Source organism: Candidozyma auris, chromosome 2, assembly GCF_003013715.1.
Source record: "Candidozyma auris chromosome 2, complete sequence".
In the NCBI taxonomy this organism is placed as follows: Eukaryota; Fungi; Ascomycota; class Pichiomycetes; order Serinales; family Metschnikowiaceae; genus Candidozyma; species Candidozyma auris.
This window is the reverse complement of record NC_072813.1, coordinates 943,311-955,069: the sequence shown is the minus strand read 5'-3', so window position 1 is coordinate 955,069 and position 11,759 is coordinate 943,311. Positions and strand designations below refer to the sequence as shown.

Here is an 11,759-nt window from a genome sequence, read left to right as displayed (position 1 = left end):
GGAAATTCCTAGCTTAGCCCTTCCGAGACTTTTAAGTGAGACACTACACTTGTCGAGGTACCTCCTCTTTACACATACAAAATACGATTATTCCCACTGAATCCCGTGGTCTTGGACCTAGCTGTGGCATCATTAGCGCAAAAAGCCCTTACGAGTCTTCTGTGGCGTCGACAGCACAGGTGGCTCCTGGGGCAAGCTCTTCTGCTTCTCCAACTGGGCCTTCTTATCTTCTAACAACTTAATCTGCTTCAACAACTTCTCCTTCATCTCCTTGTGTCTGGCAAACAAGTCTGCCTCTGACCGTTGCAACTTCTTCTCCTTTTCGCTCACCTTTTGCTGGAATACTGCTTTCATTTCAGCCTCCATCTTGGCGAGCTTGGCCTCATGCAACGCTCTCTCCTCTTCTTGCTTGGTCATTGGATCAAACTCCTTGAAGACGGTGTTGTCCTGCTCAATTCCCATCTTGAGCAACTTTTCTGACCGGTAGTTTTCGTATAGAATCTCAGAAGTGGTTTCCTTAAGCTCTTCCAAGTTGCTTCTGATCAACAATTGTCTCAAGCGCACAAAGTCGTTGTGATCGCCATTGTCAACCTCAATGGTGCCCCAAGGATACGATCTGCCTCTCACAGTTCTCCCATCAGGAGTGGTGACTTCATTCATCGACCCAATCACGGCAAAAGGGTACGACGAAATTAGCGCCCTCGAGTTGTTCACGGTTTCTTCGTCATCGTTTTCGTACACAGAAGGCTCAAAAACCTTGATCTGCTGGTACCTGATGTCGGCCAAAATCCGCTGTTTGAAGCCGTCGATCTCGTCGTCGACCAAGGTGTCGCTCTTGGCAATGATAGGAATCAAGTTCACCTTCTGGTGGACCGCCTTCATGAGCTCAATATCCAAGCTCCTCAACGAGTGGGCCGTGGGCTCTACAAAATACAACAACGCGTGCACTCTCTCGTCAGGAACCTGCGACCGGTTCACACGAGACTCGGCCTCTAAGTAACGGTCAAACCTCAGGTCAATCTCGTCGACAATTGGCTTCCACGCTTCGGTGTTGTTTAACGAGTCGCCAAATCCCGGCGTTGTGATGATGTTGAGCGTCAATTTCACGCCGTCTTCCTCGATCTCTGCCTTGGTGGTTTCAATTCTCACCGGGGTGTTGCCAGGAGCGTCTGACTCAACGCTGTCTTCTTCCTCAGGCTCTTTGGGCTTCTTCAACACCTCGCGATTGAATAGAGTATTGACCAACGTGGTTTTGCCCAACCCACTCTCGCCAACAACCATGAAGTTCAACGAAAACCCCCTTCTGACAGACTTTCTGTGCCATTGTTTGGGCAAGTTGGCAAATCCGACAAAACTATTGAGCTTTCTGCGAATGATTTTCACCTCACTATCGAGGGACTTGTCGACTGAGGTTAGCTAGATGATATAATGAGAACTCTTTCATGAATCTGTTGACATACCTGAAGCCATGCTTTGTTTGTAGTTGGTAATTTACGTGTTTTGTGCGAAGAAGTTGACGGTATTGGGGCGTAGGCGGTCACGTGAGTTCTCTACTGGAACCGTAGTTTACACGGTTTCACTGAGATTTCAGATCTCCTTATACTGTTGTGGCCTTGTTTGGGCATTTCTGGTCTTTAATTTATTTTTTTATATATATATCAGCGCTCGTTGCACCCTTATACGCTGTAGTCTACTAAAACCGCCTTAACGCGCGATCTAGTACCTAGGTCCAGACTAAGCTAATGCCTATGTAGGCATGCTTCAACAGCCAGATCAACGGGCAAATTAACACCCTCTCTTTCTTGACAGTGTATGATTTTTGTGGATACGTGATCTCATTATCTCTGTCAAAAAGTGCTGGCAAAAAACAGATCACGTAGTTTTCCCTGCGAAAAGAAGGAATTTACTCTGATGAGAGAAGAGTCCTTACTTTGGGGATTGTACTCCATCAAATACCAATTACCATCGGATTCCATTGGATTTTCAGTTGCTCACACCGAGCTAGTTTTACTGCCTATGACTTAGACCATCCCAATGTCACAACATACCCTATTCTTGTGGACAAAGCTGTCTCGTGCAGCCAGTTTTTGTTGGGTTATAGAATATTCTACGTCTTTGCCATCGTCTTACATCAGTTTCACGTCCTTCACTGTTCACTTAGTCGCTCGTCTCTTCCTTTAGCGTTTCCAACAAGAACTTCAAGCCCAAACGGGCAAACTCTGTCATGTTTTTAGATCTCTCCGAAATTCCTGTCTCACAACTCAATGTGTGCTCTCCTTTGGGCCCGCTCACACCAAAGTACACTGTGCCCACGCCAGCGTCCAGATTCTGGTTTGTTTGGAGATGCAAATCTGTGGTAGGGCCTGCAAACCCCGTTTCTGAAAGAACGTAGGTTGATCCCAAGTCGTACTTTGTTGTACGAGCTAATTTCAATGCAACTTGTGTGGAAGGACCCACATAATTACCAATATCCTCTTTTGACCATCCAGAAAGCCTCAATCGCTGGCGAACAGAGTACACGAGCTTACCGCCAATGTAGAAGTCTGAAGCGCCTGGAACAGATACAAGATAGGCAGAAAGAAGGCCACCACAAGCGGCTTCTGAGATGGCTAGAGTTTGATTTTTCGACCGCAAAATGGCAGCGATCTCCTCTACCAATTGTTGGATCTCCGTTGGAGGGAAGTTCATGGCAAGGTTTGATTATGATACTGAATAAGGTTTTTCGCGAGTCTATAGGGACTATCCAGGAAGACTGACATCGGGAGTTGACTTGGCCAGTTGTTCTGTATACTTGAGGAGAAGAGAACAATCAAGAATGCTTAGTTCCAACCATTATCGAGTTTGTCAATATTTGCCCAGCATTGAACCGGTGTTGTCGTACTTCCTTCAAAGGGGAAAATCCTTTTCGCAGCCACATTGAAGTAGACTTCGCAGATCTGGATTTTCAACACCAAAAATTTAGGATAAAATACAGAAGAACCTCTCAGTGATTCTAGTGTCAGAACTCTATTGTATGAGAAAATCTTTTTGGTGGTGAAGAGTATTTTTGTCCTCAGATGCATGGATCTTAAGTATACCGCTTGCTTTCACTTATCTAGTGAATCCATTTCAGGCTTCTGAAGACTTCCTCAACTTAAACGATTACACTGTTTGTTGTGGGTCTATTGTTATTATTTTCTTCAGCCCCATTTACCTTCGTCTTCACGACTTGTTATGTGTGGTACCCTTTCTTCATTATTTAGGACTGCACTTGACGAGCCTGTGGCGAGCTAGCTTATAAGCTTCACTCCAACTACCACTTAGCACCACTCACCATGAGCAAAACCATAAAGTTCAACGCCGGCAAGGTCCAGTACGACGAGGAAACGAAAAAGTGCACGCCATTGCCCCACAAGGGCCAAGTTGTGATCAAGCCGCTGGAAGAAGAAGGGTGTTTTGACTTCAGGTGGTCACCAAAGGGTAATCTGGGCAACGTTGAGGTGGACGAGCGTCTTATTATTCCAGGAGATATGACGTTCAAGCAGGTAAAGCTGTGTAATACTGGGCGTGTGATTGCATTGACTTTCGTTTCATCTGGCGACAGAAGTCTATACTGGCTCCAGGACGTTGGGGACGTTGAAGAGTATGGCCAGTGGACAGAAAAGGACCAAGAGTTGCTCAAGTCGTTACAGGCGCTAGTGGAAGAGTAAGTATGGTGGATGTCCGATTTTGGAGCTGTTTGGATCACATATTAACGGCAGGGAAGAGGAGCCAGTGGAGGAGACGGTGAAGCAGGAGTCTAAAGAGGAACCTCAAAGAGAGCAAACAAGGGCACCCATTACCTCTATTGATGATGTTCTCACTGTGGATGTGATTGACAAGCACTTGACGCTGTTGCTGGATAAAGAGCTTGTGGAGAAATACGGAGACTTGTTGCCTGAAGGAGTGAAACCAACGAGAGAAGAGATTATACGAGTAGTGAGGAATGGCTTCTTTCAACAGGCGAACAAGGAGTTGAGCAGTACCATCTTGAACAATGGAGTCGGACAGATTTTGGCCAGCAGTTTGGGGTACGAGTATCAAGGCGAAGGCATTGATGCGTTTCTTGAAGGGCTCCGGAAGGCGAAGTAACGACCCATAATCATACTGTGCATAAGAAAGAGCAAGTAAAAGTATAGAAAACCAATGCTGAATTGTAGGTCTTTAGTGTGAATTGGATGTTCCTGATTGCCAAATGTGGCGCAATTGTTCAAGATTAATGAGATAATCTAGAAGCTACAACACAGCAGTCGCAGAAGTAACAGCTACGTCAGCTAACTGATACCCTCCTTCTCTTCCCCTTCCTAAACCTTATCTCTCTCAATCACCTAGTTTGAGTTTTCTCTAATTTACGGTCACTCAAGGTCTACCTTCAGGCTTCCACAGTGCGGAAGTTTGCAGCCACCAATTTAGAATTTATAGGTTTGACGAACATTGAAGGGCAAAGAACAAAAGTATTAAAAGTCACAAAAGCCGTCAGTAGGTAGTCATGTAAATCCGCTATATTTGAACCTGCCATGGCCTCAATAAATTGGGCCAACGGTGTTATCTTGCTCTGTCCTTCCCCGTATTTAGGCTCACTCTCAAAAAAAAATAGCGCCACTTTGACTTCCCCTAAATCGACCTAAATTTACCAAATCCAACCTATTTACAGCAACTCTTAAGGCATTTTCCCTGTTTACACTTTCTCTTGCCACTTCACCTTTTACACCTTTGCCTTCACTGCTGTTGCTTGAATGGGCATTTTTATTTTCGGACTCGGAGGCCATTGTTCTTTTGTGTTGCGCGCAAGAAGTGTACCTTTTTCTCTCTCTCAAGCAACCTCGAATACATTCAACAAAGCCAACAAATCAGTAAACCACAGCCAAGTGATATCAACAATCCAAAGAGAATTTTGTTTCTATTACTATTTTGTTGTGTGTACTGTACAAATACAAAGGCCGATTCTCTTTAATTTTCCCCCCTGCCTAGCCTGACTCATTCACTGGCTGCAATTCCAAAGTGATCTTTCCTTTTCCACCGCATCCGCTTCCACACTCATCATCAAACAGAAGTGACCTCGACAATATACCCCCAAATGCCGCCGGATACGCTCAAAGTAAGAAGCAAGGCGGCCCACCCAACTACAGAGGTGTCGATATCGAGCAATATCACGCCTACGCTTCTGGCGTCGGAGGAGGGGTCGACCCCATCAAGTCAGAGACAACTGCATCTGAAACAAAGCACAAGCATGGGCATGGGCATGGGCACGGGCACGGGCACAGGCTCAAAAAACATGGAGACTGACGAGAAACCGCTTCGTCAAAATCTTATAGGCAAAGTGGCTAATTTGCTAAATCGTTCGATCTCAAGATCCAGAGAGAACTCGGTGTCGTCGATGGCCTCGGCAAGCTCTTTGCCTCATATCGGCAGCCATTCAGGGTTGGATCCTGTGCAAACACTGATACTGGAAATTCCCTCCCCAGTAAGGCCTCGTCTGCGGTTGGTGAAGGAAACGAACCACGTTTCGTTGGAGTATGACCCGATAACCCGCAGAAAAGTGCTTAATACTTATGAAATCAGGGGCGAAATCGGACGTGGCGAACATGGAAAGGTGAAGTTGGCTCGAGATTTGACCTCTGGTGATCTTGTCGCCATCAAGATTGTCAACAGAAAGAATAAGAAGGAGCGCCATTTATTAAGCCACAGAGGCTCCATTGCTGCTCCTAATCATCCATACAGCAACTACGAAACGAAAATTCGCCGAGAAATTGCCATTATGAAAAGGTGTGACCACAAGTATATTGTCAACCTCAAAGAAGTTCTCGACGACCGAAGGTCCCACAAGATATACTTGGTCCTCGAATACTTGGAGAAAGGGGAAATCAAGTGGAAGCGTCTGACTCCTATTGAGCATCCCAAGCCGCTTGATGCATCAGAAGACTCCAACATCCCATGTTGTGAATCGAACAGCGCCCGTCATCCACCAGATGCGGCTTCTTTGGACTATAATGAGTTGCTCACGGACATCTACTCACCCAACTTAACATTCAAGCAATCCAGAAAGGTTTTCAGGGACGTCCTTCTAGGGCTCGAGTACCTTCACTTGCAAGGTATAATTCACAGAGATATCAAACCTGCCAATCTCCTTGTTGGAAGCGACAACACCGTCAAGATCAGCGACTTTGGTGTTTCGTTTGCATCCTACTTGGGCAATACCGGTGAAGGTTTTAGCATGACAGAAGCGGAACTCGCCAAGACTGTCGGAACACCAGCTTTTTTTGCTCCTGAGCTTTGTCGTACTTCCATCTCTGCAAGCAATAGTACTATAAAGATGGATGCTTTGGAGCCACTGACATCAAACTCCGATGGCGGAACCGAAACCCCTCGTATCACGCACAAAATTGACATATGGGCATTGGGTGTTACTCTTTACTGCCTCCTATTCGGCAAGGTGCCCTTCAACGCTGACCTGGAGTTTGCATTATTTGATGTCATCGTTAATCAAGATGTGAAATTTCCTGAGAACAGACATGCGTTCAATTCGCCACAAGAGGTTAGTGAAGAAGAGTTCGAGCTTGCTAAGGACTTGCTCAAAAAGCTATTGGACAAAAATAGTGAAACAAGAATCTCTATACGTGGAATCAAGGAGCATCCATTTGTTTTGATGGATTTAGAGGATGACCTTGATAAGCTCAATGAGTTCTTTTTCATCAACTCTCCGGATACTTTTGCACCATTCGACTCGTTGAGTAAAAGTCAAGAGATCGGTAAAGATGAGCTCGACGATGCCGTCATTGGCGTGGGAGCTCGCATTCGTGGAGGCATTCTTCAGGCTATAAAGACAAAGGATCCGGACGCTCTTCGCAAAGCCGCATTAAAGATGGATTCGACATCTTCAAGTGACGAGTCCACCAACTTGGCGTCTGGATCACACGCCAATTCATTTGCGTTGAACTACTCCGCCAACCCTTCCCTTATATTGCTGGAAGCTGTCCAAACACCGCCCATGGCAAGTTCGAAGTTACACACTTTTGATTCCAATTCAAACCCCAGATCTTCGATCACTACAGGTCAGCAAACTCCCGAATCATCTCAGCTTTCACGTCAGAATACAGGTAGCCGTGCATCTGTTGTTCTCAGTCGCAACAACCTACTCTTTCAAGACGTACTTGAAACGAACAGCTCGTCTTCAAGCAGAAAAGGTAGTGTCAATGGTATGCTGGAGGCACCACAGATCGAAACAAAAAGAAATGTTGGAGGCGATCTTTATTTAAAGAACCAGTCAGTGATAGATACCTTCAAAGGAATCCAACAACTCGATCAGAAGAGAAGAAAGTCCAGTGCATTTTTACAGCAGATAAGCACACCTTCAAGTCCACGACCTAGCAGAACAGAATCTGTCAATGGCACTGAATATAAGCATCCGCTTTCTCAACCTCAAGCCATTCCATCTTCATCAGACTCTTCGGTTCAAAGCAAAATCAAAGTTGGTCCCATAAGTATTGATAAGCGACGTGCTTCCTCAGTCATCTCCTTACCTTTGACTGAGAGCTTTGCGTCTCTAGATAGCTTCAATGACGAATATTTGACTCATAAATATAATGAGTTCAGAAAGAAGAAACAGGCTGGGGCTTTGCCGGAGCCAGGAATAATCAATTCCGATCCAGCATTGGGTGAAAATTCTGAGGCGTTCAAGTCTATCAATGAAAAGTTTAGAAACTTTAATTTGGGCTCGCTGATGTCTGGTGCCAAAAACTCAAACGGCGCGAAGTTTAATGAGGGTGTTGCCCCAAGATCGAGGCTCCTGTCTTATTCAACAGAGTCGAGGTCACTGGCATCACAATCTTACAGCAGCTGTAGCGGAAGTGGTAGCGGAAGTGACAGTGAAAGCGATGAAGAAGCCGGGAACTTGACATTGAAATTTTCATCTAAAGTGGCACCTCGGGGCCGCCCACCCTTCTTATCGCTCAATAACAGAGCTCAATCGCACGACTCAAACTTGCCTGACCTAATACATCATCCAAATAATAATGTCTACGATGTTCCAGTGGTTTTTCAAGACGACCTACTCGAATTCGAGGACGTTCCAGAGAACTTGATGGGTAACGTTCTGAAGGTCGCAAATACAGACATGACCCCGTCGATCTCGCTCCTTTCGCAGGGTTCCACGTCCACGCTCACTAACGATAATGCTGAACAGCATCAAATCCTTCAAATTCCTCCAAAGCAGTCAGTGCAGCATTCGCCTTTGCGTAATCAAATCAAGATTGACACTCTGCTGAACAGTAATTCACGGGAGGACTTACAAGAAAAAGTGAATATGGCTATCTCGAATGTCCCCAAAACACCTTTGAGAACGGGTTACTTCAGAAATCATTACAAAAAAGAACCTGTAAACTCACCTTTCCCGAAATCAAAGCATCTTGATACTGATAAGGAGAGTTTTGTGAAGCGGAAAATGAGAGAAGGCACAGAACTTAAAAGGCCCGTCTATCAACGATCTAACTCCATTACTTTGGGGTTACTTCAACATACCAGGCCTGATCCTACTAGTGAGGAACCCTTATGATGTCTGGCTGGTACAGACTTCCATCTTTGCATCAGAATGTAGCATACGATAAGCATCAAGTTTGCTATTTGCCTTGTGAATATATTCGTCTAATGTGATCGTAGATCGATCACGATACCAGTTTTAACTATATTAATTCGACATTTGCTAACTTCTGGAACCAAATCACCTTGTAAATTGACAACCTAAAACATTCATACTTCATGTACTTACTCTGTTTATCTTTACGATTTTTTTTTCTTTCTTTTTTTTATTTTTTTACTCTTTTTAAGTTTTCGTTCTTGTTTTTTACTTTTAATATTATTATACCCATACCCTGTAATACCAAATAAATCCATCCATCCTCCGTAAATATATAATTTGTTCTCTTCTTTCCCTAGAATCTTGAAAAAGTGGACGTGCCTTGTATAAATTCAGGTGTCGAGGTATGCAAAATCTGTTCAATTTATCTCGAGTTTCTTTTTTAAGACTGATAATCTGTTGCCAATGCTGACAACAAATTTCTCCACCATAGCTCTGTCCTCATCGTCTAACTTCTCGACCTCTGATGATTCCTCATCCAAAAGAGCTTCAAGCATCCATATCGCAGTGCTATAAGCAAGCTCGCAACCTTTCAAATCTTCCTTAACCAATTCGTTGACTGCCGCATTTCTCGAGATCTCTAATGCACGGTCGAAAATAAGCTTTTCTGCAACAACCTGAACAGTCTCGCTGTTTGCATCACCGCTAATCGTGGTTGCTGTAGCTCCTCCAACACTCATTTGCTCAGTGAAATTTGATGTCGCTGTGACATCTTCGTCCTTCCTTATACTTTCATTGGCTTCTTCTAGCCTTAGCTTAATAAACTCGGCTTTCTCTAGGCATTCATTGAATTGATCTCTTATCCATTGAACCAATTCGTTGATTTGAGAGGTTACTTGAAGATCCAAAGAGCGAACAAGTTGCTGCTCTCCGGTATGTTCGTTTTTGTCATAGTGAGTCATCCACCATTCACTTGCGAGTCCCATACCCTTGGCGAGCAATGACAAAGTTTTCACGTACAACACAACCCCTTCTTCGCTTATTGCTTTGATCATCTTCGGTGGGAGTAGGTCATTATGTTGCATGATTTCATCATCATACTCGTCGGTTGATGGAGGAGATGGAATGAGTTGGCTAAATTTGACATCTGCAAATAAGCTAATTGCATGAGACTTCGTCGCAATTGATTCCAACTGATGAAGCACCTTTTCGTCGTACGAGAATGCATCTTGCTTTTCTCTCTCGGCTGGGGTGGCTGCCAAAAGAGTATTTGATACTGGAAGCTTAACTTTTTTCAATAGCAAATTATTGGCAAAGTCAGGGCTTGAAACAATTGTAGAAAATGATTTGAGTTCGCCTGTCTGCGAACCGTCATCTCCGACCTCCGCAGTCTGTGCATTATTGCCGAATAAACGATTGGAAGCAAGACTAATAGCTTTTCCTAACGCATTGGTTGGTGAGATGGATATAGGAATCCTCCTATCACCAAAGCTCGGTCTCCTTCCCGAAGAATTCGCCGATCTTTGGGATGGTCTTCTCACCGGTACGAGAGTGCGATCAGGTCCTTGACCTTGCTGCGTTTGCTGATGGTGTGAAGTCGTACCGCTTACTCCCACTTTTGCTAATTCATCAGCAATAGCATTTACTTCAACGGCACGCTTCTCCACGACAACGTAGTCTTTCTCCAAAATCACATCATTATTGAGACGATGACCCTGCTTGAACTCTTTATACTTTGGTTGAATCGAATGAGAAAGTGCAGTCGAATCAGGACTATTCAGATTGATGATCAGCTTGATTTGTTCATCGCGTGAGTTTGAACGACGTGATGCTATCAACGCACGAGGGTTGTCTCTAGTGACCATCCGGGAAGAAGATGGTGACCGTCCTTCAGAAGTTGGTGAGGGACGGGGCTCGTTTCTTTCTCCCTTTGAAGAATGCTTCTTACTAGTCATGGGAGTTATTGGTGTGACGAACTTGGCCCTATCAGAGGGGTTAATTGGCGATATATACTCGCTGATGAACAAGTTGGTATCCATCTCGGAAGTATCTAGAGGCCTGCTATTCCCCTCTAGCTCGTTGACGATGAGTGGATGGTTGAAAAACTCGTTAAACGAGACACGCTCCATGGGGTTATACTTCAAAAGTGATCTGATCAACTTCCGGAGTGACTCAGGCACCTGAGCAGAGGAAGGAAACTTGATACGATCGTGAGTTCTTTCGATAGTTTTCAACAACTCGATATGATTTGCTGCACGAAAGGGCGGCTTACCGACAGTCATTTCATAGAATACCGCCCCAACCGACCACAAGTCTGCCTTGGCATTATATTTTTCATAACGAAGAATCTCCGGCGCCATGTAGAGAGGGGACCCACACAAAGTCTCTGCCATTGATGTATTGGGCAAGAATCTGGCGAAGCCAAAGTCAGCAATCTTGAGAATAGGAAGATCCCAAAGGCCCACAAAATGCTCTGCTTCAAATTGTTCTTTGGAATGAGCAGGAGGGCAAAGAAGCAAATTCTGCGGCTTGATATCTCTATGAACGAGAGACTTGGACCTCAAGAACTCGAGAGCTGAGGCAAGCTGTTTCAAAAAATGTATAACAAGGGTCTCGTTCAATCCGTGAGAGCCCTCTGGGGATGGGTAGCACTGGAGAAGTTGGGAAACTACTGGGTGGGTCTTCACAAGTTGATCTCGGCGCCGTATGAAGTAGGACAAGTCACCCATGGAGCAATAGTCCATCACCAAATGGAAATGAGTAGTTGTCTGGTGGTAGTCGAGAAGTCCCACGATATGGGGATGCTTCATCGACTTGAGAATCAGAATCTCCACCTCCAAGTTCTCAATGAGCTTTTTGGACTTGAGCTTTCGACGGACAACCAGCTTAATCGCCACAGCCTCGTGAGTCTCTTCATCAGTACACTTGTAGACTGTGGCAAACGACCCTTTGCCGATCTCAGAGCCGATCGTATACTTGCCAATCTTCTCTGACATGATTGTTGAGGGGAGTTATGAAATGGAAAGTCAGATTAGTAATCCAGTCTTTGCAACAACCGGAAAAAGTATATGTATCAGTGTATAAAAATTTAGCTGTTCTGCCAGCACCTATGTTTGTTGCAGCAGTAAGGTCTTGCTCTCTTGAAGGATACTCTTGCCACTACGCGAGT

General features: G+C 44.8%; 5 protein-coding genes across 5 annotated transcripts; 2 read left to right on the top strand and 3 right to left on the bottom strand. All coding sequences in view use genetic code 12, as the record gives it.

Moving 5' to 3' along the window:
• Positions 1-132: 132 nt before the first annotated feature.
• On the bottom strand, positions 133-1,470 carry CDC3 (septin CDC3; the record flags this gene model as incomplete). The annotated part of the gene is made up of 2 exons (XM_029035424.2): positions 133-1,406; positions 1,461-1,470. The coding sequence occupies 2 exons, from the start codon at positions 1,468-1,470 to the stop codon at positions 133-135; spliced, it is 1,284 nt and encodes a 427-aa protein (XP_028890666.1).
• Positions 1,471-2,157: 687 nt separating this feature from the next.
• CJI96_0001895 (uncharacterized protein) lies at positions 2,158-2,688 on the bottom strand (the record flags this gene model as incomplete). Its single annotated transcript, XM_029035423.2, has 1 exon — positions 2,158-2,688. One exon carries the CDS (start codon positions 2,686-2,688, stop codon positions 2,158-2,160), a length of 531 nt encoding a protein of 176 aa, XP_028890665.2.
• A 626-nt stretch (positions 2,689-3,314) lies between these two features.
• On the top strand, positions 3,315-4,110 carry CJI96_0001894 (proteasome regulatory particle lid subunit RPN13; the record flags this gene model as incomplete). The annotated part of the gene is made up of 2 exons (XM_029035422.1): positions 3,315-3,685; positions 3,741-4,110. 2 exons carry the CDS (start codon positions 3,315-3,317, stop codon positions 4,108-4,110), a joined length of 741 nt encoding a protein of 246 aa, XP_028890664.1.
• A 985-nt stretch (positions 4,111-5,095) lies between these two features.
• CJI96_0001893 (serine/threonine protein kinase) lies at positions 5,096-8,569 on the top strand (the record flags this gene model as incomplete). Its single annotated transcript, XM_029035421.2, has 1 exon — positions 5,096-8,569. The coding sequence occupies one exon, from the start codon at positions 5,096-5,098 to the stop codon at positions 8,567-8,569; it is 3,474 nt and encodes a 1,157-aa protein (XP_028890663.2).
• A 440-nt stretch (positions 8,570-9,009) lies between these two features.
• On the bottom strand, positions 9,010-11,586 carry ATG1 (serine/threonine protein kinase ATG1; the record flags this gene model as incomplete). Its single annotated transcript, XM_029035420.2, has 1 exon — positions 9,010-11,586. One exon carries the CDS (start codon positions 11,584-11,586, stop codon positions 9,010-9,012), a length of 2,577 nt encoding a protein of 858 aa, XP_028890662.2.
• Positions 11,587-11,759: the final 173 nt, after the last annotated feature.